Below are 22,686 nucleotides of genomic sequence, written 5' to 3' on the forward strand. Positions count from 1 at the left end.
GAGGGCGGTTAACCCCTGGGAGTGTGTGACCAGCGAGAAGGACTGTGCAGTAATGGGGTCCCCCTGGGGACTGCGATGAGCAGTCTCGGGGCGGAGGAGCCCGCGGCTTGGCCCTGGGAGAGAGAAGGACTTTTGCAGTAACAGGGTTCCCCTGGGGATTGCAGCGAGCAGTCCCAGGGGCGGAGGAGTCTGCAGCTCGACCCTGGCAAAGAGGTGGTGACCTCAAGAAAGTTGGCACACTTGGGGTTCTCCCTGGAAACCGTGGGGAGCTGACAGCACACAGGTCTGTGAGTCCACAACAACTTGGGAACAGCAGAGTGATGGCCTATCACCATCTCCGTAAGAAGGACATTGTAACCCTGTGCACAAAAAGGGCTGCGCATTGGAAAGTTCACCAAAGCACAGTTCATCGTGCAGCTGGAGGAGGATGACCACTCTAAGGAACAGATTCCTGACCCAAATGGGGCTATAGCAGGATCTGGGAGCAGCTGGAGTGGTAGCCAGGCATCCCCAAGACTCCTGTCCCCGACCAGACAGGGGTCTTCACGATTGGGTTCCCCATCAGGGGATCGGAGACGGACGGGATTGGAGCTGAGTCTGAGAGAGCAAGAGGACTGTGAGAGACAGCCAGAGCCCGAGAAAGAGCTGCAGAAGCAGCAGCAGCATGAAGTGGAGATGGTGGAGGGGAGAGGCAGAGGGGACCTCCCCGGGGTGAGTGGGGATAGACCCCGGGGTGCCAGTTCCGCAGGGAACCTCAAGACTGAATTGCTGCCCCTGGTTAAGGGGGGGTGGGGGAGGATGTGGATGCCCACCTCACTGCCTTTGAGCAGGCTGGTGATTTGAACCAGGGGGACTCTGCGGAAAAGACCCGGTGTCTAGCTCCCTTGCGGGGTCCCAAGGCCATAGACTCCGTCAGCCAGATGGGTGGGGAGGTGGACAGGCTCCCTGTCCTGGTCCCAACCTGTATGTCTGTGTGGAGTTTCCTGGGTCAGGCCCTCGGACCCCCAGTGGGAGCGGAAGGTGATGGTCAATGGGGAGACATTCCTGGGGTGGCGAGATCCTGGGACAGAGAGAACTGTTGCCAGGCCCTGGGTGGTGCACCCCCACCAGATGCGGAGGGGCTGTATGAGCTGGGCGAAGGTCCCAGGGATGAAGCCACTCCCCTGCCTATGGCCCAGATCCCTGTGCAGACACAGGAGGGTCGGGCAGGCTGGTCATTGGGGTTCTCCAGGATATCAGTTGTGAGACCCTGTTCGGGGGGTGACTGTCTCTTTGGGACAGGATCCAGGCCCTGCTCCTGTAACGGCCGAGGGTTTGAATTTGAATCTAGGGAACCAATCGGCTGAGAGGGAAATGGTCAGTGAAAATGCAGATGACCTGGCTGGCAGTGGGGAGGAATTGCTAGGCTTAGGCTACCTGCCTGCCTGCCACCAGACCCCTGGGGCTGGGTGGGACAAAGATGTTCCCTGCCCCCCTGCACACCCGAGAGGGGGCTCACACTGGCTCTGATGTTGTAAGGAGAGCAGAGAGCTTGCTGCCTGCCCCCCACTGGGACAGCAAGGGCACTGCTGAGCAAGTGGGGGAGATAAGACCCCAGCTGAATGGGGGGACCCACAGGCAGGGCAGGACGACTGCCAACCAGGTTTGCCTGGTCCAGAGGCGCTGTGGGAAGTGAGTCCATGGCAGGGAGGGAGGGGGGCTGTGACCCCAGGCCCAGCCAGCGAGAGGGAACAGGTCCCACTCCCTTCCCCAGCAGCTGAATTCCAGACCCAGCTGCAGAACGATCCCTCCTTGGAGGAGCTGAGGGAACTTGCTGGCCACAGCGCTGCAAACCCCCTTGGGGAAGGCTGCAGGGAAAGATTCCTGTGGGAGAAGGGATTCCTGTGCCGGGAATGGGCTCCCCAAGGGGAAGGAATACTGTGGGGGGGATCAGGAGGTAGCTGGGGGTGCCCCAGAAGTATCACCGCCGGCTATCGTACCTGGCCCTCTCTCGGGACACCAGGGGATCCAGGCTCCAGGCAGTGGCTGCTGCAGAACTTTGACTGGCCCGGAGTCTGTGACGCAGCCCAGCAGCACGGCAGGTCCTGCCACCCCGGCCAGAGGGTGGGGAAGGCCCGGGATAAGGGTGAAGCCCCCTTGAGACCCCTGCCCATCACAGAGGAGCCTTTTCAGAAGGTGGCTATGGACATAGTGGGGCCCCTCAGCAAGGCGACCTGGACGGGGAAGAAATACGTCCTGGTAGTGATGATTTCGCCACCCAGAGGCAGTGGCTCTGTCCTCCACCGAGGCAGACACGCTGCTGAACATCTTCAGCAGAGTGGGGGTCCCCCGCGAGGTCCTTACAGACAGGGGTCCAATGTCACGTCAGCCCTGCTCCGGGGCTTGTGGGAGAAATGTGGGGTCTGGCCCACCTGGGCCTCTGCATATCACCCTCAGTCCAACGGGCTGGTGGAGAGATTTTATGGGACCCGGAGGATGATGCTGAGGACTTATGAATCAGCATCTGCAGGACTGGGACAAGTACCTTCCCCACCAATGGTACGGGGACGTGCCCCAGGAATCCACCGGGTTCTTCCCTTTTGAGCTGCTGTATGGGAGGAGAGTGAGGGAACCCCTGCACATGGTCAGGGACAGTCAGGAAGAGAACGGGGAAGACCCCCTGGTGGATCTCTTCCCTGAGGTGGGAGCCAATCCTCCCATCAGGTGTCCCCCATTCAGAGTCACTGGGAAAACAGCCCAGAACCTGGAGAGAGAGGTCAAGGGCATGCTGGCTTTAGAGGTGATCCAGCTGTTCAACAGCCCATGGGCCTCACCCGTGGGGCTGGTCCCCAAGATAGACGGGTCGATCTGGTTCTGTGGGGACTATTGGAAGCTTAAAGCCATCACCGTGTCTGATGCCTACCCCAGGCCTAGGCCTGGTGAGATTCTAGACAAGCTGGGGGGGGGGGGGGTGCAGAACTTGGCCCTGGCGTACATTAAGGACATCTGTGTCTTCAGCCAGACCTGGGAGGAACACGTGTCCCAGGCGAAGAGGGTGCTGGCCTGCCTCAAGGAAGCAGGACTGACCGTAAAAGCTGAAAGGTGTAAGGCAGAGGCATTGTACCTGGGACACAAGGTGGGGAGCAGCTGCCCAAGCCTAGAGCTGGCCAAGGTCAAGATATGGTCCTAGGCCCGGTTTTGTTCAATATCTTCATAAATGATCTGGAGGATGGTGTGGATTGCACTCTCAGCAAATTTGCGGATGATACTAAACTAGGAGGAGTGGCAGATATGGTGGCAGGTAGGGATAGGATACAGAGGGACCTAGACAAATTGGAGGATTGGGCCAAAAGAAATCTGATGAGGTTCAACAAGGATAAGTGCAGGGTCCTGCACTTAGGACGGAAGAATCCAATGCACCGCTACAGACTAGGGACCGAATGGCTAGGCAGCAGTTCTGCGGAAAAGGACCTACGGGTGACAGTGGACGAGAAGCTGGATATGAGTCAACAGTGTGCCCTTGTTGCCAAGAAGGCCAATGGCATTTTCAGATGTATAAGTAGGGGCATAGCCAGCAGATCGAGGGAAGTGATCGTTCCCCTCTATTCGACATTGGGGAGGCCTCATCTGGAGTACTGTGTCCAGTTTTGGGCCACACACTACAAGAAGGATGTGGATAAATTGGAGAGAGTCCAGTGAAGGGCAACAAAAATGATTAGGGGTCTGGAACACATGACTTATGAGGAGAGGCTGAGGGAACTGGGATTGTTTAGTCTGCGGAAGAGAAGAATGAGGGGGGATTTGATAGCTGCTTTCAACTACCTGAGAGGTGGTTCCAAAGAGGATGGCTCTAGACTATTCTCAGTGGTAGAAGAGGACAAGACAAGGAGTAATGGTCTCAAGTTGCAGTGGGGGAGGTTTAGGTTGGATATTAGGAAAAACTTTTTCATTAGGAGGGTGGTGAAACACTGGAATGCGTTACCTAGGGAGGTGGTGGAATCTCCTTCCTTAGAAGTTTTTAAGGCTTGACAAAGCTCTGGCTGGGATGATTTAATTGGGGATTGGTCCTGCTTTGAGCAGGGGGTTGGACTAGATGACCTCCTGAGGTCCCTTCCAACCCTGATATTCTACAATTCTATATGGGCTCTTAACCAAGAGAGCCCGAATTGCAGCCTCCAGACTGGAGCACTGGGAGAAGACCCGATCTCTGTTTGAACCCCAGGGGTATTGGGATGGCAAAAGGGCATGGGCCACATAAACCTTGCATAAAGCATATGCAGCCTGCAAGTGCCATCGAGCACACCTGATCTAAGGGAGGGCATGAAACTGGAAGGGCCTGGTGTAACTCCCACCAAGGAATGGGAGAGATGATGGGGCATCCATGGGAACGTTGGTGGGTTCGAACTTCCCCAGGTCATGGCTAAAGTGACCTCACTCAGTTCAGTCTCGAAGGGGGGAAGAGATGTGACGAAGTGGGACTGTTCTTAATGTTTCCTCTGAATACTGTAGGGGTGCCTCAGTTTCCCATATGCATTTCTTAAGTCTCTAGGTGGTGGGATAAGGGGGTGTAATTGTTGCAGAGCAAAGGGCCAGGGTACATAAATGGCCGACACTCTGTCTCCTGGCAACAGATGGCCTGGGCCCTTCCCCCCTGCAAGGTGAGAGCTAAAGGGTTGGAGAACAAAGGAATCAGGTGACCTCCTGGCCCAGGAAAGGGACAAGGCCCAGAGGAGGAGGGGCTGGAGAGAGTTTCAGTTTGGGGCTGGCTGGAAACATGGAGTGAAGTGCAGACGTGGTTGTCTGGCTCACTGCCCCCCAAAATGGACCCAGCTGAGGGGTCCTATTCTCTGTACCTAAAAGCTCTGGTTTAGACCATGTTCCTGTCGTCTAAGAAACCTCTATTTTACTGGCTGGCTGAGAGTCACGTCTGACTGCGAAGTTGGGGTGCAGGACCCTCTGGCTTCCCCAGGAGCCCCGCCTGGGCAGACTCACTGTGGGAAGCGCAGGGAGGGGCAGAGGATGCTGAATGCTCCGAGGTCAGACCCAGGAAGGTGGAAGCCGTGTGAGCTTCTTGCCCTCAGAGAGGAGAGAGGAGAGGAGACTTCCCCAGAGTCCCGACTAGCTTCGTAGGGAGCAGTTCCAGAGCATCGCCCGGGGACTCTAGGACAAGTTCCCAGGGTGCAACCTGGACTGTGGGACCACCAAGCCCTCTATCCCACCAACCTGTATTGCCTCTCACACTGTGATGCTGATGTTAAGCTACAAAGCTCTGACACGTACTGCACTTACACAGACATCCACAGGCAGGAACATGCCCAACTGAATTAAATGAATGACCTCCCAGCCACTCATGAACCACCAACAGAGAGGCTCCAGCTCTTCAGCCTTGCATCTCAGACCTGTCCTGTCTTGTTCTGGTCAGAAGCCTGGTCAATGTAAGCTTATTACCTTGTTTGCCACTCTGCCAAAGGGTAGTGGGAGTGCAACAGCCTTTGTTAACCGGAGCTGAGATTCCCCAAGCACTTCCATCAAAACACACTACTTTAGGTAAAATATAAAACCGATCTATGAACTACAGAAAGATAGATGTGAAGTGATTATAAGTGGTAGGCATAGTTACCTTATGAAAACAAACAGTAAACATGCTTTCTAAATCCTAAACTTTTAGTCTCAACAAGAGGTGAATCATACAGCTTTCCTCACCCTGACAAATGATACAAGCAGGTTACAGTTCCTCCATACACAGGCCCAGACTACCTTCCAGCCTGGAACCACCCTTCCCCAGTTCAAAATCTTTGTCCTCCAGACTTTCTTCCAAGTGTGGAGATTGGGGATGGGGGGAAGCCAAGTGATGATGTCACTTCTTTTTTATACTTTCTTCCATCTTGCTGAAACAATCTTTGCTGTGGTGTGGGTTAGTCTGCCCCCGTGGCATATGTGGCTTCTCTGAGAAGTCTCTAGGACAGCGGTCTCCAAACTTTTCGGCTCGTGCACCCCCAGGGTGACCTGCCACAGGCACGCCGCCACCGGAAGAAGACCGGAAGACCAACCGCAGGTGCGCCGGAGGGGAACACCAGCCGTGGACATGCAGAGCTGCTGCCGCCGAAGAAAAAAACGGCGGAGTGCTGTCCGGCGGCACTACTACGGCCGTGCACCCCCTGGGATCATCTCGCGATTGTCTGTTGATGAGCCATTAACACCATCTGGCTATTGATGGCTACTCCTTTGTTGTAATTGAAAGGCTGGTTGTGGGTGTTCCCAACCTCACAACATAGTTCAGTAACATATATAGTAATACTTCATAACATCACATACAATGATAGTATATACATTCCAACAGGCTATTGTTCAACAGATCAAGACTTACAAAATGATACCTCATAAGGCATACTTTGTCCGTAACATATCATAATTTCACAGTGGTGAATATGGGGGTTCCAGGGTGCTACTTTGAGGTACAGAGAGTCACAACATCTCTTCTCCTGCTCTTGTCCCACTCCTCCATCACACTTTGAGTACTAAACTGTTCGTCCAATAGACACACAAAACCGTACAACAGGTTCTCTGTGAGCCTCTTCCTTTTTCCATTCTGGTTCAGGGGTCTCTCCCCAAGAGCTCTGGGTGGCTGCCTCAGCCCAGGAGAGATGGAAGTCCCTGCCAAAGACACTACAGTAACAATTTCAAATTTAATTCATTTTAAAAAACATCTGGGCCCTGGTTTGGGGGGCAGGAAGTGGGTGTTACGGCAATCAGACCAAAAGCCTTTACCAGTACTGGTTCTAACACTATTTCAGACTAGGAAAGCCTTATAGGACAGTCAACTGCTGGAAGTCCCAGAATGGATGGAGCAACTTTTCCAGGCAAGTGGTGGAATTCCATCTATGAGAAGGAGATTTTTCATCACCAGCTGACTGAAAAGAGTATCAAGGAGTGGAAAGGGCTAGTAAGCTACAGAGAAAGCTGCTGGAAGTTTGCTCTTCCCAGAAATCTCACTGACCATGTTGAATTTCTTCTGCTTAAGAACATCTCATGATCACCTGTCAGGAGTGGGGGGAAATTCAGGGGAACATTAACAGGATCCTGAATTAGGATGCAGAGGCTTGCGAACAGCAGAACTGATCTCCCCCCATCTCTCCTCAGCTCGGTCAGTGTACATCAGATGGACAGGAAAAGGCCACTGAACAGAGTCATGTAGAGTTGTAATCCAGACTGTATGGGATGCTGCTGTCAGGCTAAATAATGATATAATTCTCTATCAGTCTGCTGATATGACAGAGTTACAAAGAAAGGACTATATGCAGAAATATGCACTCATGCTTACTAAGCCTATAATCCTGAATTTTTTAAAACAAATTTAGTAAAAGTGAATTGCTAGCTTTTCTCCCCACCCTCTTGGAATCCATCTGGGATCACATGGAGAGAGGGCAAAGGAGAGCCAGGGAAGGGTCATGGCTTCCACTAAAACTTGAGTCACCTCATTGCATGTAATATCCTCCACCATAAAAATGATACTGGTTATAATAAACAAATCCTTCCCATTATGCTGCAGTTTCCCACAGAATAATTAAGATGGCGTCTGCCACTTACCTAGTTGCGGCTCTACCTCCTGGTCCAGTAGCACTTCTTCTGCAGACTGTTCCCAGGCTCATCCCTGAACAGACCCTTGGAAAATACATCCAAGATGCTATTAGCCCATCCAGCCACACATCTGATCCTGGGCTGGTTCCTGTGACTCTGCTCCCTCTTGTGTCTCATTCAGTCCCATACCTGTCTCCTCTTCCTCAGATCTAAAAATCATACTGTGTCTGCTCTGAAACATGTCATGCAGCACTGGGGGTTCTGTGCTGGCGGAGACTGCGAGCACCTGGTCCAGCTCTTGTAATATGAGAGGTAGATGGGGAGTTGCCAGACTTACTGTTGCCACCCTTAGCCTTAATGAAGAAGGTTTTTAGATATTTGATGCACTCCTTGCATGGACACCTGTTCGCCTGATCCCCACTTTTACAAGCCTTTTCAGTGGTCTCATACAAGTACAGGTTTCAGATGCTTCTCCCAACACCAGGCTTTCCTGCATGACTCACACCAGAGATTAAGCAGAACCTGGCCACATACCAGCATGCTGGATGGGCATTTTGTAAGCTGTTTGGTAGAGCGGGGCTGAACTGCTTTAAAAAACTGAAGTAGGCTGCATGGAATGAAGGATTAATTGCTAGCCAGATGAACATAGAATCATAGAATATCAGGGTTGGAAGGGACCCCAGAAGGTCATCTAGTCCAACCCCCTGCTCGAAGCAGGACCAATTCCCAGTTAACATAACATAAACCAGCAGGTAGCATTCAGTGTATAAGAAGCAAGTGAGTAAGTGAAAGGGCCAGAACATAAAGGAACCAGGATTTGTGAGACAGCATTGGAGGGTGTCCTAACCAAGCTCAGCTACACACGCTTTAGTTGCAGTCTCATTGCAAAATGGGTAGGTAGGAGCATGCCTTAAAGCAAGACAAGTGCTTTCACCAATACTCCCAGCCACACAAGGGAGCTCAGGTTCAAAACATATGTAAGCATGTGCTTAAGAGTTGTTTGCATGTCTATGCTAGGGGGTTTGGGGTAAGACATGTCATGGGGTATGCACACCCTGTCCCCCTTTCGAGATGGGGCAGGGTCGTGACACCACCGCTGTTACAGTGCCCCCAACCGCCTTTACGCCGAAAGGGGCCAGAGTCACTTCCAGCAGCCCTTACATTCAGGGCAGCACGGCCTGGTGGCCAGAGGCAATTCTGGCGGCTCTTGTGTTCAGGGTGACCTCGGGTGGGAGGTACCACTCTCTGGGTCACTTCCTACCGCATTTCCAGGAGTTGTAATCCGTTGAGCATCAGGGTTTCCGGGCTCCTCAGCATGGGTGATTCCCTGCGATTCTGTCGGCCACAGCCCTCTGGTCTGATTCTCAGGGTCTCCACAGGCAAAGGCTGTGATGGCTCTTAGGCTGGAGCCTCCGCCCAAGATCCTTCCCCTCCGGCAGTCTGCTTAGAATGAGCTGGAATGCTCCCTTTTATACTGAGACAGCAGTTAGAGCGGTGCGCTTCCCGCAGCTCCCATTGTCCGGGAACGGCGAACCACAGCCACTGAACTGCAAGAGGCCGTACCTGCGGACGCTCAGGTAAACATAGCGTCTTGTGGCCCGCCAGGGGCTTACCCTGAACAAGCTGCAAACCAAGTTTGGGGACCCCTGGGCTAGAGCTTGCACCTTATCAATCAGAGGCCGTAACTTGCCTTCTTCCACTATATACTCCAGGTACATCACCTCTTCCTACCTTAGACGGCATTTTGTGGGGTTGGCCATGAGGCCCGCCTCCCAAAGGGCCTTGAAAACACTGGTTAGGTATCAAAGGTGGTCCTCCAAACTGCCACTATAAATCATGTCATCGTCTATATACGCTGCTGTGTAGTGGTCGTGAGGCTGCAGTACTTTATTCATCAACTGCTGGAAAGGGGCGGCTGCCCCATGTAGTCCAAAAGGTATAGTTGTGAACTTGGAAGAGGCCATATGGTGTTGGGAAGGCAGTCTTTGGCCTGGAGTTTGGCATAAGGGGAATCTGCCAATACCCATCTGTTAGATCTAGCGTCGACAAATATTTGGCTCCCCCTAGTCGCTCTAGGAGTTCTTTGATGTGATGCATTGGATACGCATCAAACTGGGAGATAGCATTGACTTTTCGGAAATCAATGCAAAAGCAGATGGCGCCGTTGGGTTTCGGGACTAGAATGATTGGGCTTTGCATTCACTCCGAGATTCCTCCATGGCTCCCATCTCAAGCATCATTTCCAATTCCTGGTGGACCGCGTCTCATCTTCCTGGGGAGGGGCCAATGGACCCTCACCCTCTGTCCTGGGGTTGTCGGGATATGGTGGCTTATGACATCAGTCCGTCCTGGATGCATTGACAAGACATCCAGGAAGTCCTGTATGAGACATTGTAGCTGTACTCATTTTTTGGGGCTGAGGTCCTCACCAATTATCACTGGCCCTGGGTCTAGGGGTTCTCCTACTAATGGTCCCAGTTCCAGGGGGGTGAGGATGCAATGAATAAGGCCTCTCTGTCCTTCTAGGCTTTCAACAAGTTCACATGATACATGTGTACTTCTTTCCACCGCCCTGGTAGCCTGATTTCCTCATCTACTGGTCCTACCCGGCGAGACACTTCAAAGGGGTCTTGCCACTTGACTGACAGCTTTGATTCGGTGGTGGGCAATAGTAGAATCCAGTGTCCAGGTTCAAAATGGCATACCTTCATACCGCTCCTGGGTTCACTGAGCTCGTAACAAGTTCTCTTGAGCGAAGGCGCCTAAGGCCTGCAAGTGCTCCTGGAGCTGTAACAGGTAGTGGGTGGTTCCCAGGACCTGTGTTTCTTGTGCCTTCCTGTCCTCTTGATCCAAGATGCCCCCAGGTTGTCTCCCATAGAGGAGTTCAAAGGGAGAGAACGCAGTTGAGGCTTGTGGGACCTCCCACAGAGCGAACAGTAGGACAGGCAATAAGGCGTCCCAATGTCGGGGGCTGTCTTCTGCAAACATGCGGACCATTGACTTGAGCGTTCCGTTAAAGCATTTGACTAACCCATCCATTTGTGGGTGGTACACCGAAGTCCTGAGGGTCCATATGTTCATGAGGCGACAACTCCGCTACCAATCTGGAGGACACATTGGTGCCCTGATCGGTTAGGATCTCCTTGGGTATCCCAACCTAAGCGAAAATCTTCACTAGCTCCGTCGCGATGTTAGGGGCCATAGCCCTGCGTAAGGGAATGGCCTTGAGATAGCATGTTGCATAATTGACCAGTTCAAGGATGAACTGATTCCCTGACTGATCAGATAGGGAACTGGTCCCACGAAATCCATACCAATTGATTCAAACGGTACGCCAACCACAGGGAAAGGTACGAGAGGGGCCCTGAGTACCCCTTTTGGTCTGCCCTGCTGGCATTTAGGGCAGGAAGCACAATCCCTCACCTCCTGGTGTATGCCAGGCCAGAAAAACTGGCGAGCTATCCTCTGAAGGGTCTTCTCTCTACCCAGGTGTCCCGCCCAAGGTTTTGCATGAGCCAGCTGCAGAAGGCTCTGGCGCAGTCTCCAGGCACCAAGAGCTGTCGGATGACTTCCTGTGTTTGGGGTTCCTGCACCACTCGGTAGAGGCATTCCCCTCGAATCTCAAACCATGGTCCTTGTGGTTAGCGTGGCATATCGTCTCTCTCTTGGTCTGGGGTCACTGCCTGCTCCCAGGCTCGACTTAAAGATGGATCCTGTACGAAGTCCTTGTCACACTCCGATTCCCCTGGGGCATCTTCAATACGCTGCTCTGTACCCGGAGGGGACTTTGCAGGCGACTCAGGGGGTTGGGATGGTCCTTCTCCAGGTCGGGTTCCCTGGAGTGGCTGAAGAGGAGTTCCCCCCCTTGTTGATCCTGTGGCTCCTCCTCCCGGAGGTTGACAGCCGTGGCCTCGCAAGATTTCCCAAAATTCTGGTCAGTCTCATCCCACCACCACGGGGTAGGCTAACCTGGGAGCCATGCCAACTTAGAGGGTTTCTTCCCAGCCACAGATCAAGTCTTACTCATGCGGCAGGGTAAGGTGGTATATCCCCACTGATACACTAAAGGCGTATACTTGCCCCGGAGAGTTAAAGATCGGGAACGAGTCCCTCCTGAATAATTGTCTGACTACAGCCTGAGTCTACTAAGGCTGTTGTGGGAACTCCTTCCACCCGAACTGGTATTACAAGTTTTTCCGGACCCTTTCTCCTGGCCCAAGGGCCAGCTACACAGACCTGCCTATAACTACAATCCATGTAGGGGGCAGTCTTGCCCAAAATGGTCCTCTTGGCCACACTCCCAGCAATGGTCACAGGTTCCCCCAGTCCCAGGGTCTGCCTTCAATGGACTCTGTCCCTCTTGAGTGTCTCCTTCCCTGTTGGTCCAACTGATCGGGCGCCGGCCTTCGCAGGTTTGGGGCTTAGCTGGTGGTTGGGGGAGGAGCCGTGATTCCCCTGGGTCTATTATGTGAAAGCTCCCCAAAGCTGGTCCATCCTTCCTTCTCGGACTCCTGGGCTTCCACAGTCATGTCTCTGGCCCATCAGCCATCAAGTAGTCCTCCATTAATTCTACAGCCTCTGCCAGCATAGTCAGTGTCACTGTACCCACTCCTTCCCTCCACCCGGGAGGATCTGGATAAACTGCTCAAGGACAACTGTCTCTGCTACTTGAGCCCCTGACCGTTTCTCTCTCTCCAACCAGTGAGAGGTGTTGTCCCTCAGACATTGGGCTATCACCCGGGGTCTAGCCCCCTGCCGGTACCTTTCTTGGTGGAAGCACCGTCGGTATGTGTCGGGGTTGATTCCTGTCTGGTCCTGGATGGTGACCTTCATTCTCTTATATACTAGGGCATCTTGCAGATCTAACCCCCACTAGGCTGCCTGGGCTGGCCCCATCAGGTCGGGCGCTAACAGCGTAGCCCAGTTTTCTAGCGGCCATCTGGCAGTGGTGGCTACCCATTTGAAAGTCATCAAAAATGCTTTGGAGTCATCAATAGGCCTCATTTTTGAGTCGTATTGGCAGACCAGGGGGCAGAGCCCCCAGGTCCTGTCCAACTGGACTGGGGTTCGGCGCACCAGTCGGGTGCATCAACACAGCCATTTGCTGGATCAGGTGTTCTTGTTGGGTCTGGTGCTGGATAGCCAACTCTCAAAGCAGCTGCTGCTGGGTCATCTGGAGCTGGGGTTGACTAGCAATCTTCTGCATCAGCCGAGCCTGCTTCTGCTGACTTTCCAGCATCCATCTTCTCCGTCTCCATCTTAGGCAAAGCAACAAGCAGGCAGGTGACAGAAGATTACTCTAATAATAATCTCCTCCCCCGGGGCCCTTCAGCAGCAAACACCTACTGAACCCAATTTATAGAAAAGGCAATTAAACCGTTGCTTGTATCATAATGAAAAACAGCAGAATCAGTAATGGGCACCTCTAGAATGCTCAATCTACTCTCCAAGGCTGAAAAATGCAGACAAGTTATACTAGCTTACCAACTCCAATTTCTACTTGTTAATGTCATTCTAACAGTAAGAGTACTATACAGTCCCCAAAACAACAAATATTCTTACAGTTTATTGGGTCATTATAACTGGAAACTTCTACCCCTCTCCATCAGGCCATTCTGATTTACCAACATAACTCCCTTTTTTTAAAGCTCTGCATTCTGCTACAACTCAGAGCTTAAGGCCAGAAGGGACCATCACATCATCTGGATAATACAGGCCATTAAATGCCACCCAGACACTCTATAGTAAGCCCCAAAACTTTAATTAGACCAAAATATTTCAGTACAAATATTTTGAGCTAAATACATATGAAGTACCCAGAAGTATGGCTAACACTAGCAAACGCTTTGGGTAGTCTACCAGATACTTTTCTGCCACCCACTGGCTATCTCCAAGACAGTAGTGGTGTTTCCTCACTGCTATTCTTCCACATTTTGTGGATCTCTCTTTTGTGTATGAAGTTAGTGAATGGTTTTCTAAGACTGACTTACCTTATGCCCACTGTTTTACTTGCAGTAAACTTTCCAGTGAACAAAAAAAAAATCTACCAGAATGTTCTCTCAAGAAACCTCCTTCACCAAGTGATACATTTCAATATTCCCAAATTATCAGCATTTCCAACAGCTCACACAGAACATTAGAACAATTCTATAGTTATCTAGATCACTTGAATCCACATGGAAACTTTGCTACCTCCCTAGTCCAGTGTTTGGTACCAATACCTCATTCTCAAGACATGAAAAAAGTCTGGCATAGGTAGTGTTTTGCTTGATTACTCCCTACACACTCCCTTCCAAAAAGTCTGGAATGTCATTCATCTAGGCCTGATGCAACAACCACCTTCATTTCCCAATAATCTGCTCTTTTTTAAAATCATGAAACCTTGAAGTTATCATCAGTAGGACAATGTATCCTAGGGATCTGACCCTCAGCTACCTTCATGAATACCAAGAAAGAAAAAGCAGTTCCAGCATTGAGCCATCTCAATCTCATCTGTCAATAAGTTTTCATCACTGCCCTTTAATATCTTTACAGCCTTGGCTAGCTGCTCATACAACTTGAACATTTGAAGAATGATTTTTACTAACCTTCTTTTCATCATTCTTCTGCATGGCTATAATTCCTCCAGAGTCCTTGCGACCCTCTCTATCATGTTTGTATTTCCTGGGAGATATTGATGCAATGTTTAGAGAGTTATATTGCCAATATTACTTTCTTACACAATCTTTGAGTGTGCGCATCCATTTTTCACAGAATACACTTCACTCTCATAGTTCCCCAGTCCATTCCTAACAAGGCAATCTTGTTTACTGCATTCTTGCCATCTTTCTAAAAAAAGTTTAAGTCAGAAGTTAAAAGGAAGCTAAATGCAAAACTCAAGTTAAACTCCAATACAGACTCTTAGTCTGGCAACTAATTTATTGGAGGAAACATATAGACAGATGCTAGTGTTTGTTTTCTCCAGCAGTCTACAACAAGCTTAGATAGTGAGCTCCTTCTGGGTATCAGACTCCTCTATAACCCTAATGATAGAATTAAAGATCTGCAGAATAAAACCACTCTCCAAACTGAACCAGAGATCATTAGGCTTGCACCATTCCCGGACATTACATTCTGGCGTTAGACAATGAATGAACTAACCCATTTAAATTAACTGGAGAACCCTCTGCACATTAGCTTACTCACTTCAGTCTGGAGAGTGAGTGTAATATAGCAGTCTCCTTACAAGGAAGTTAAAGTAGGATCTGAATGCCAGATATCTGAATGCTACCATCTAATGTGTACCCCATTAAGAGGGGCACACCAAAGGAAAGCAGTGATGGATTTTTCCATGATTTCAGGAAGAGAAAGATGGAGAGAGTATGAAGTAGCTCCTCACATATTTTGTACACCGTGGTAGGAACAGGTCCAGGATGACTGACAGGCCCAGGATGACTTGTCTACTGCTAGGTGACATACCATTATGGAAAAAGATTTTCTCCGGTGAGTTTATTTCTTGGAAGGAGGGAAGAAAGGAGTGACAACAGTTATGACTGTGTAGTTATAAATGACCATGCTTGAGTACACAGAAGTGTAACATCCATGCAGAGTGCCTACCTACTCAGGGATCCTGCAAGTGCAGATGTAAACAGGACTATATAGGCAGTGGATTTGAAAGTTCTGGTAAATAACTGTTGATCCCAGGAGGTGTATCACCTTTACTTCTCTAAGGTAACTGAGGGATGGTTATTGGAACCAAATCCTGCATTCATTAGCCAGACAAAACTCCCACTGAAGTCATACATATATTATAAGAGTAATCTCTTATTGCATATATAATCAGAGTATTCTTTTGGCCACTTTCTGTTACACCACGGCAACTCCTCTAATATCATTGGGGATCACACAGCAATGCAGTGTTCAAGCCTGGAGGTTTGTTAGAATCAATACTGAGGAGTCTCCTGGCAAGAGCTGGATCACAGATTTTGTTTACAGTAACTCAGTTTACCTGCTCTCTACGTGTTTCCTTAAGACTTGTTTTCTTTACCAATATCAGGAGGAAGAAAAAACTTTGACCTGTTAGTGAATTTTCAGTGAGCATTCTAAGCCTGGCATTGGTGTCAATGCACAGTTGAACTCTTGCTATTTATTAGCCTCCCATGTAAATGAGGGGTTAAATTTACAGTTCCAACTGAAGCTTCTTCAGCTGTTTGTCTTGCCATATCTTGCCACTTGTAGGAAGCCTTGGAATTGGCTTTATTTATTTCTAAACAAACTAAGAGAGTCATGGAATCCATGACAGCTCTGACAAATGTTAAGCCTTACAGAGCACTGAAGAAAACATCTGTCATGTACTTCTATGTTTGTTTCACCACCTTCTGCATTAGTAGCCCTGTATTTTAACATTTTGTCTCAGTACGGTTTCTTCTAGAAATCAAACAGGGGATTTAGTCCTCCAGTGAGACAGGCCACTAAATTCTAGTCCTTCCTCTCTGCAGCCAAAATTCCATCTTCAACAACGAAAAGCCTAGGTAATGGGGCTGGGTGTCATTTCCAGGTGCTCATTATGTCCCTTTGAGGAGAGAGGGAACAGTAAGCTGTCTCTGCACCACAAACAGGGAAAGAATGAGAAATAGGCAGTGATGTTAACACCATGTGTCTCCTGTGAAATTCCTCTTCATTCATTCCCTTGAAAAGACCATTAGAGTTGGCATATTAAATACTGTAATTTTGTCCTGGTAATAATCAGAGAGAGGAGGGGGGAGGTGAGGAGGGAGAACAGCTCTGAGAGGACTTGACCCAATTTCAAGTATCTTTTCTACTCATCCAATTAGCCAAGTGCTATTCAAGGTTTTAATCAGAAATGAGGTCAAGAAGGAAGGGGCAGCACTGATGTAATTAGAGACCGAGAGCCATAAAATACATCTGCACATGTTGCTGTTTTCTCCAGTGTTTTAACTTATAAAGTGTACACCGTCTCAAAGCATGCTTCTTCTGGCTGGCTGTTCTAGTTGAGGGAGATAAAAGCACTTCTGGAGGATCACACCCCTATTTTAGTTCAAAAATGTAGCTGATCAGTGAAGATGCTGCAGCCTCTCTCACATCAAAAAGGGGCTTCCAAAAAAGGCAGCAAGCCACATTAAAGCAGCACTGCCAACGAGGCCCACATTTTCTTTTTTAAACTAAGAGCCACCCGCTGAAAACCTGTGCCAGATCAGTGTTAAGTATAAGGAAACAGGTACTAAGTTGAGATAGGAAACTAGCTCTCAAGTTCTGTGTCATTGGGAGCAGCTGAAACAATCAAAACAAACTGAAAAACACTGCTTCAAAGCACCTGCATTTCTGTTTCAGAAAAATGCTCTCCCACACATAGGAAGAAGTGCATGCCCCTTTCCCCCCTTCCCTAGCCTCCACAACATCAGACTTGCCACAGATAGCTTTAGTCCAAAAAGGCATCCTAAAGATCCAGAATACAGACCACTGGATGCAGGCATCAGAAATCTTGTATTTTGCAACATTTCTTTGAAAGGGAACCTGGAAGAAATGTATTCTAAAGGAGAGACTTCAAAGCGTCCGGAGGCCTGGTGGACCATCCAGGGAGGGGTTCCAAGCATAGGAGTGTCACATGGAATACACAGAAGCAAGGATAAAAGAAGAGTATAAAGGAAAAGTTAGTTTTGAAGCTTGGACAAAGCGAATAGAGAAAGGACTACAGGAGAAAGACAACTCTGCTCCCTCTTGGCAACACACAGGAATAGTATTAATACTTTGCATTTAAACACAAACAGTGAGAGGAATTATATAAACTATATAACTATATAAAAGCCTTAGATAGAGCTTTTCTCATTCAAACAAATGCGCTGAATCTAAAACAGCGGTTCTCAAAGTTCATTGCACCGCACGACTGACAAAAAAATTACTATATGATCCCAGGAGGGTGGACTGAAGCCTGAGCCCACCTGAGCTCCACTGTCCCTGGCAAGGGGGCCAAAGCCTGAGCCCTGCCTCCTGAGCATGCTTTGAGCCAAAAGCCTGAGCCCCATCCAGGGCTGAAGCCCCTGGGCTTCGGCTTTGGCCCCGGGCAGTGGGGCTCAGGCTTTGGTTTCTGCCCTGGGCAGTGGGACTTGAGCTTCGGCCCTGGGCCCCAGCAAGTCTAACGCCAACCCTGGTGACCCCATTACAATGGGGTCCTGACCCACAGTTTGAGTACTACTGATCTAAAATATTGTAAACTCTCCAGAGCAAGGACAGGACTGTAATCAAGACAAGGACAGCAAGGGATGATTAAAAGGAAAAAGATGGATGAGAAGGACAGGTGTTAGAACTAGGGCTGTTGATTAATCGCAGTTAACTCACACAATTAACTCAAAAAAATTAATCACGATTAATCACACTGTTAAACAATAGAATACCAATTGAAATGTATTAAATATTTTTGGATTTTTTCTACGTTTTCAAATATATTAATTTCAATTACAACACAGAATACAAAGTATACAGTGCCCACTTTATATTATTTTTATTACAAATATTTGCACTGTAAAAATGATGAAGAAATAGTATTTTTCAATTTGCCTCATACAAGTACTGTAGTGCAGTCTTTTTATCGTGAAAGTGAAACTTCCAAATGTATATTTTTGTTACATAACTCCACTGAAAAACAAAACAATGTAAAACTTTGGAGCCTAAAAGTCCACTCAGTCCTACTTCTTGTTCATCCAATTGCTAAAACAAACAAGTTTGTTTACATTTACAGGAGATAATGCTGCCCATCTCTTAATTACGTCACCTGAAAGTGAGAACAGACGTTCACATGGCACTGTTGTAGCTGGCATCACAAGATATTTACATGCCAGATGCACTAGATTCATATGTCCCTTCATGCTTCAGCCATCGTTCCAGAGGACATGCTTCCATTCTGATGATGCTTGCTTAAAAAATAGTACATTAATTAAATTTGTGACTGAACTCCTTGGGGAAGAACTGTATGTCTCCTGCTCTGATTTACCCACATTCTGCCATATATTTCATGTTATAGCAGTCTCTGATGATGACTAGCACATGTTGTTCATTTTAAGAACACTTTCACTGCAAATTTGACAAAATGCAAAGAAAATACCAATGTGAAATTTCTAAAAATAGCTACAGCATTCATCCCAAGATTTAAGAATCTGAAGTAACTTCCAAAATCTGAGAGGGATGAGATGTGGAGCATACTTTCAGAAGTCTTAAAAGAGCAACACTTCAATGCAGAAACTACAGAACCCGAACCACCAAAAAAGAAAATCAACTTTCTGCTGGTTGCATCTGACTCAGATGATGAAAATGAACATGTATTGGTCCACACTGCTTTGGATTATTATCAAGTAGAACCCTTCATCAGTATGGATGCATGTCTTCTGGAATGGTGGTTGAAGCTTGAAGGGACATATGAATCTTTAGTGCATCTGGCATGTAAACATTTTGCAACGCCGGCTACAACAGTGCCATGCTAGCAGATCGAGGACCGTGATCATTCCCCTCTATTGGGCATTGAAGAGGCCTCATCTGATTAACTGTGTCCCGTTTTGGGCTCCACTCTACAAGGAGGATGTGGAAAAATTGGAAAGAGTCCAGCGGAGGGCAAAAAAAATGATAGGGAGCTGGAGCAAATGACCTATGAGGAGAGGCTGAGCGGACTGAGATTATTTAGTCTGCAGAAGAGAAGAATGAGGAGGGATTTGATAAGTGCTTTCAACTACCTGAAAGGGGGTCTAAAGAGGATGGATCTAGACTGTTCTCAGTGGTAGCAGATGACAGAACAAGGAGTAATGGTCTCAAGTTGCAGTGGGGGAGGTTTAGGTTGGATAGGTTAGGAAAAACTTTTTCACTGGAAGGGTGATGAAGCACTGGAATGCGTTACCTAGGGAGATGGTTCAGTTCAATACCCTTAAAAATGCACCAGGATTCATCACAAACTGCTAACATCACTGTCTTTACTCACACTAAGTGATAAACAGTGTTTAAAAATGTGTGGCCATGGTGTGACATTACCCAAGGTATAATCTGGACTACTGAACAGGTGTCCCCTCAATTCTCCAACCTGGGGTGCCTTTTATACTGCTTCACTGTGAGAGCACAGTCCTGGCCTGCTCACACACAGACTGTAGCATGTAAATTACTCCCAGTGGAGTTATACCAGTGATCTAGCCAGCCACTCTGGAATTATACTGCAGAGTGACACCAGCAAATTCCCAGTCCCAGAAATGTGTGTCTTGTACTGCCCAGCTCTTTCCTTCTGGACAATACAAGCTTATAAGAAGTCCATCATTTTATTAATAGAAAATGAGGTGCACAAACCCAATTATTGCAAATGGAGGTTCCCAAGCACTTTTATTGTTCTATCCAAAACACTGATTTAGATAAAATCTTCCTGGAGTTAAACTAGTTTTAAGTGATTACAAGTAAAGAGGCATAAAAGTCAGAACTGGTTACAACAAAATAAAAGGGAAAAAGTGCAAGCTAACCCCTAATTTTACAAGCTAAGTGAATTTAGAGCAAAAGGGTTTCTCTCACCACATGCTTACAGCAGTCTTACTGGATTTTGTTTAGCCAGGACCCCTTCCCCAGTCCAATGCCCCTTTTCTTGTCTTTCAGGCATTATGGATGTTGTGAGTAGAGATGAGGGGAGAGGTGTGATCTGGGGCCTCTGCTGCTCATTTTTATCTCTCTTCCTCCTCTTTGAAAATCACCTCTAGCTGAGATTCAGGAAACAAATTCCATTTGCCAAGATGTAAATTTGTCGCTCACACCTGTCTTCCTGCCAAAGAACGGCCGCTTAACCAGGTGAGAGTCTCTTTGATTATGCTGACACCTGGCTGAGGTGCTAGCCTTTTGTCTCTGGGGAACTGGTTTGAAGCTGTTTCCGTAGATTTGGAACATGTCTTATTCAGTACAATTTTATAACTTTACGTACACTGTTGCCACACATTTGACCAGGACAATAATGATCAGCAAATTAGAGTTTTCAAATGATCTCAAAAAGGCATACTGTGTATGAAATTTATCATAAGTCTTTAAAATGGTGAACACAGGGGTACAGACTGTCACACATGCGTTACCTAACATTTGCTAACTATACCTCATTTTCCCAGTGTAGACAAGATCAAGAAAGTCAGTTATCACAGTCAGTAACATTCAGTGAAGATTACATTTGATGCTAAAGGCCACTTTGGGGCTATGAAGGCATCCCACGTCTTGCATGTCAGAGAAGTGTCTCTACGGCAGTTGCTCTTGGTTTGGGATTAAGGAGTGTTCGCATGTCCATTCTACTCCATGCCCCATCTAGGTCTGCTGCAGCAGCCCTGACCAGCTTTCACTTCTTCATCTCCAGGGTCAGTGCATTATAAGAATGAAGTACAAAGTGGAACTAAAAGGAATACCTGGATCAAGCATTTTAGGCATATTATTAGTAACACCACAGATTACTAAATCTGAAAGCTGACCAAGTTATGTTTCCTTCTTCATGCTCTCCATTTTAAACTGTACTGAACTCTTTCCATTCCACTTGTACCACAGAAGGATTTTAAACACAAGCTACTAAAAATTAGACATTTTTAAATCAGCAGGGCCAAATGCATACAAGAGGGTTAGAAGAGCTAGCTGAGGAGCTCACTGCAGAGCTCACTGCACCATTAATGATGAATTTCAGTAAGTCTTTGAAAAGTGGGGAAGAAGTTCCAGACAACTGGAAGAAAGCTAATGTTGTGCCAATATTTAAAAAGCGTAAATGGGACACCCAGATAATTATAGGCCTGTTGGTCTGACATAGACCCTGGGCAAGACAATGGAGCAGCTGATACTGAACTCGATTGATACAGAAATGTAATATAATTAATGCCAATCAAAATGGGTTTATGGAAAAACTGGTCCTGTCAAACTAGCCTGATATCTTTTTTCGATGAGATTACAAGTTTGGTTGATAAAGGTAATTGTACTGATGTAATAGACTTCTGAAAGGCCTTTGACTTAGTACAGCATGACATTTGATAAAAAAAAACTATAATATAAAATTAACTTGGTTCACAGTAATGGATTAAAAGTTAGCTAACTGATAGGTCTCAAAAAGTAATTGTAAGTGGGGAATTATCACTGAATAGGGAGTATTTCTAATGAGGTCCCACAGGGACTGATCCTTGGTCTGACACTATTTAACATTTTTATTAATGACTTGGAAGAAAATAAAATCACTGATAAAGTTTGCAGAGGACTGAAAAAATTGGGAGAGTAGTAAATAGTGAATAGAAGAGGTCAGTGTCACAAAGCAATTTGGATCGCTTGGTAAACTGGGCGCCAGCAAACAATATGCATTTTAATACCGCTAAATGCAAATGTATGTAGCTAGGAACAAAGAATGTAGGTCATAGTTACAGAATGGAGGTCTACCCCGGGAAACAGTGACTCTGAAAAAGCTTTGGAGGTCATGGTGAATAATCAGCTGAACATGAGCTCCTGCTGTGGTCAAAAACCTAACATGGTCCTGGGCTGAATATACAGGGGAATCACAAGTAGGAGTAACAGTTTGACACTGGTGTGACTGCTGCAGGAATCCTGTGTCCCGTTCTGGTGACCAGGGTTCAGTAAGGATATTGATAAATTAGAGAGCACTCAGAGAAGAGCCAGGAGAATGATTAAGGGACTAGAAAATATGCCTTCTAGTGACTGAACTCTTTGAGTCTATCTATTTAGCTTAACAAGAGAAGGGTAAGAGGTGTCGATTTCTATAAAGTACCTACATGGGGAATAAGTACTGGATAACAGACTTTTCAATCTAGAAGAGAAATGGCTGGAAGTTGAAGCTAGACGAATTCAAACTGGAAATAATGTTTTTATTTATTTTATTTATTTATTTTAAACAGTGGAATCTCTCACAATTGGAACAATTTACCGGGGGTTGTGGTGGATTTTCCATCGCTGACCATTTTAAAATGAAAATTGGATAATAAAATTGCGTATTTTTCTAAATCATCTGCTCTAGGAATTCTGTTGGGGAAGGTCTGTGGCCTCAAGACTAGATGATCACAATGGGTCCTTTCTGGCTTTGAAATCTATGAAGTGAAAATAGACTCCACCTCATTGGATTACAGTTTGTTGCACTTCCTGTTTGTCCTA

The 22,686-nt window shown here is 47.6% G+C and overlaps 1 protein-coding gene across 15 annotated transcripts in view; it reads right to left on the minus strand.

Moving 5' to 3' along the window:
• The window catches only part of ASXL2 (ASXL transcriptional regulator 2), a 241,609-nt gene that overhangs the window by 183,070 nt on the left and 35,853 nt on the right, over positions 1-22,686 (minus strand). Inside the window, exon 2 of one of the 15 annotated variants that reach the window (XM_037893713.2) lies at positions 14,145-14,220. The exons of the other annotated variants lie outside the window; for them this stretch is intronic. Coding sequence (XP_037749641.1) covers positions 14,145-14,168 — 24 coding nt within the window. The 5' untranslated portion in view covers positions 14,169-14,220. The remainder of the gene's footprint in view (positions 1-14,144; positions 14,221-22,686) is intronic. 15 annotated transcript variants of the gene reach the window in all.

Source organism: Chelonia mydas, chromosome 3, assembly GCF_015237465.2.
Source record: "Chelonia mydas isolate rCheMyd1 chromosome 3, rCheMyd1.pri.v2, whole genome shotgun sequence".
Taxonomy (NCBI): domain Eukaryota; kingdom Metazoa; phylum Chordata; order Testudines; family Cheloniidae; genus Chelonia; species Chelonia mydas.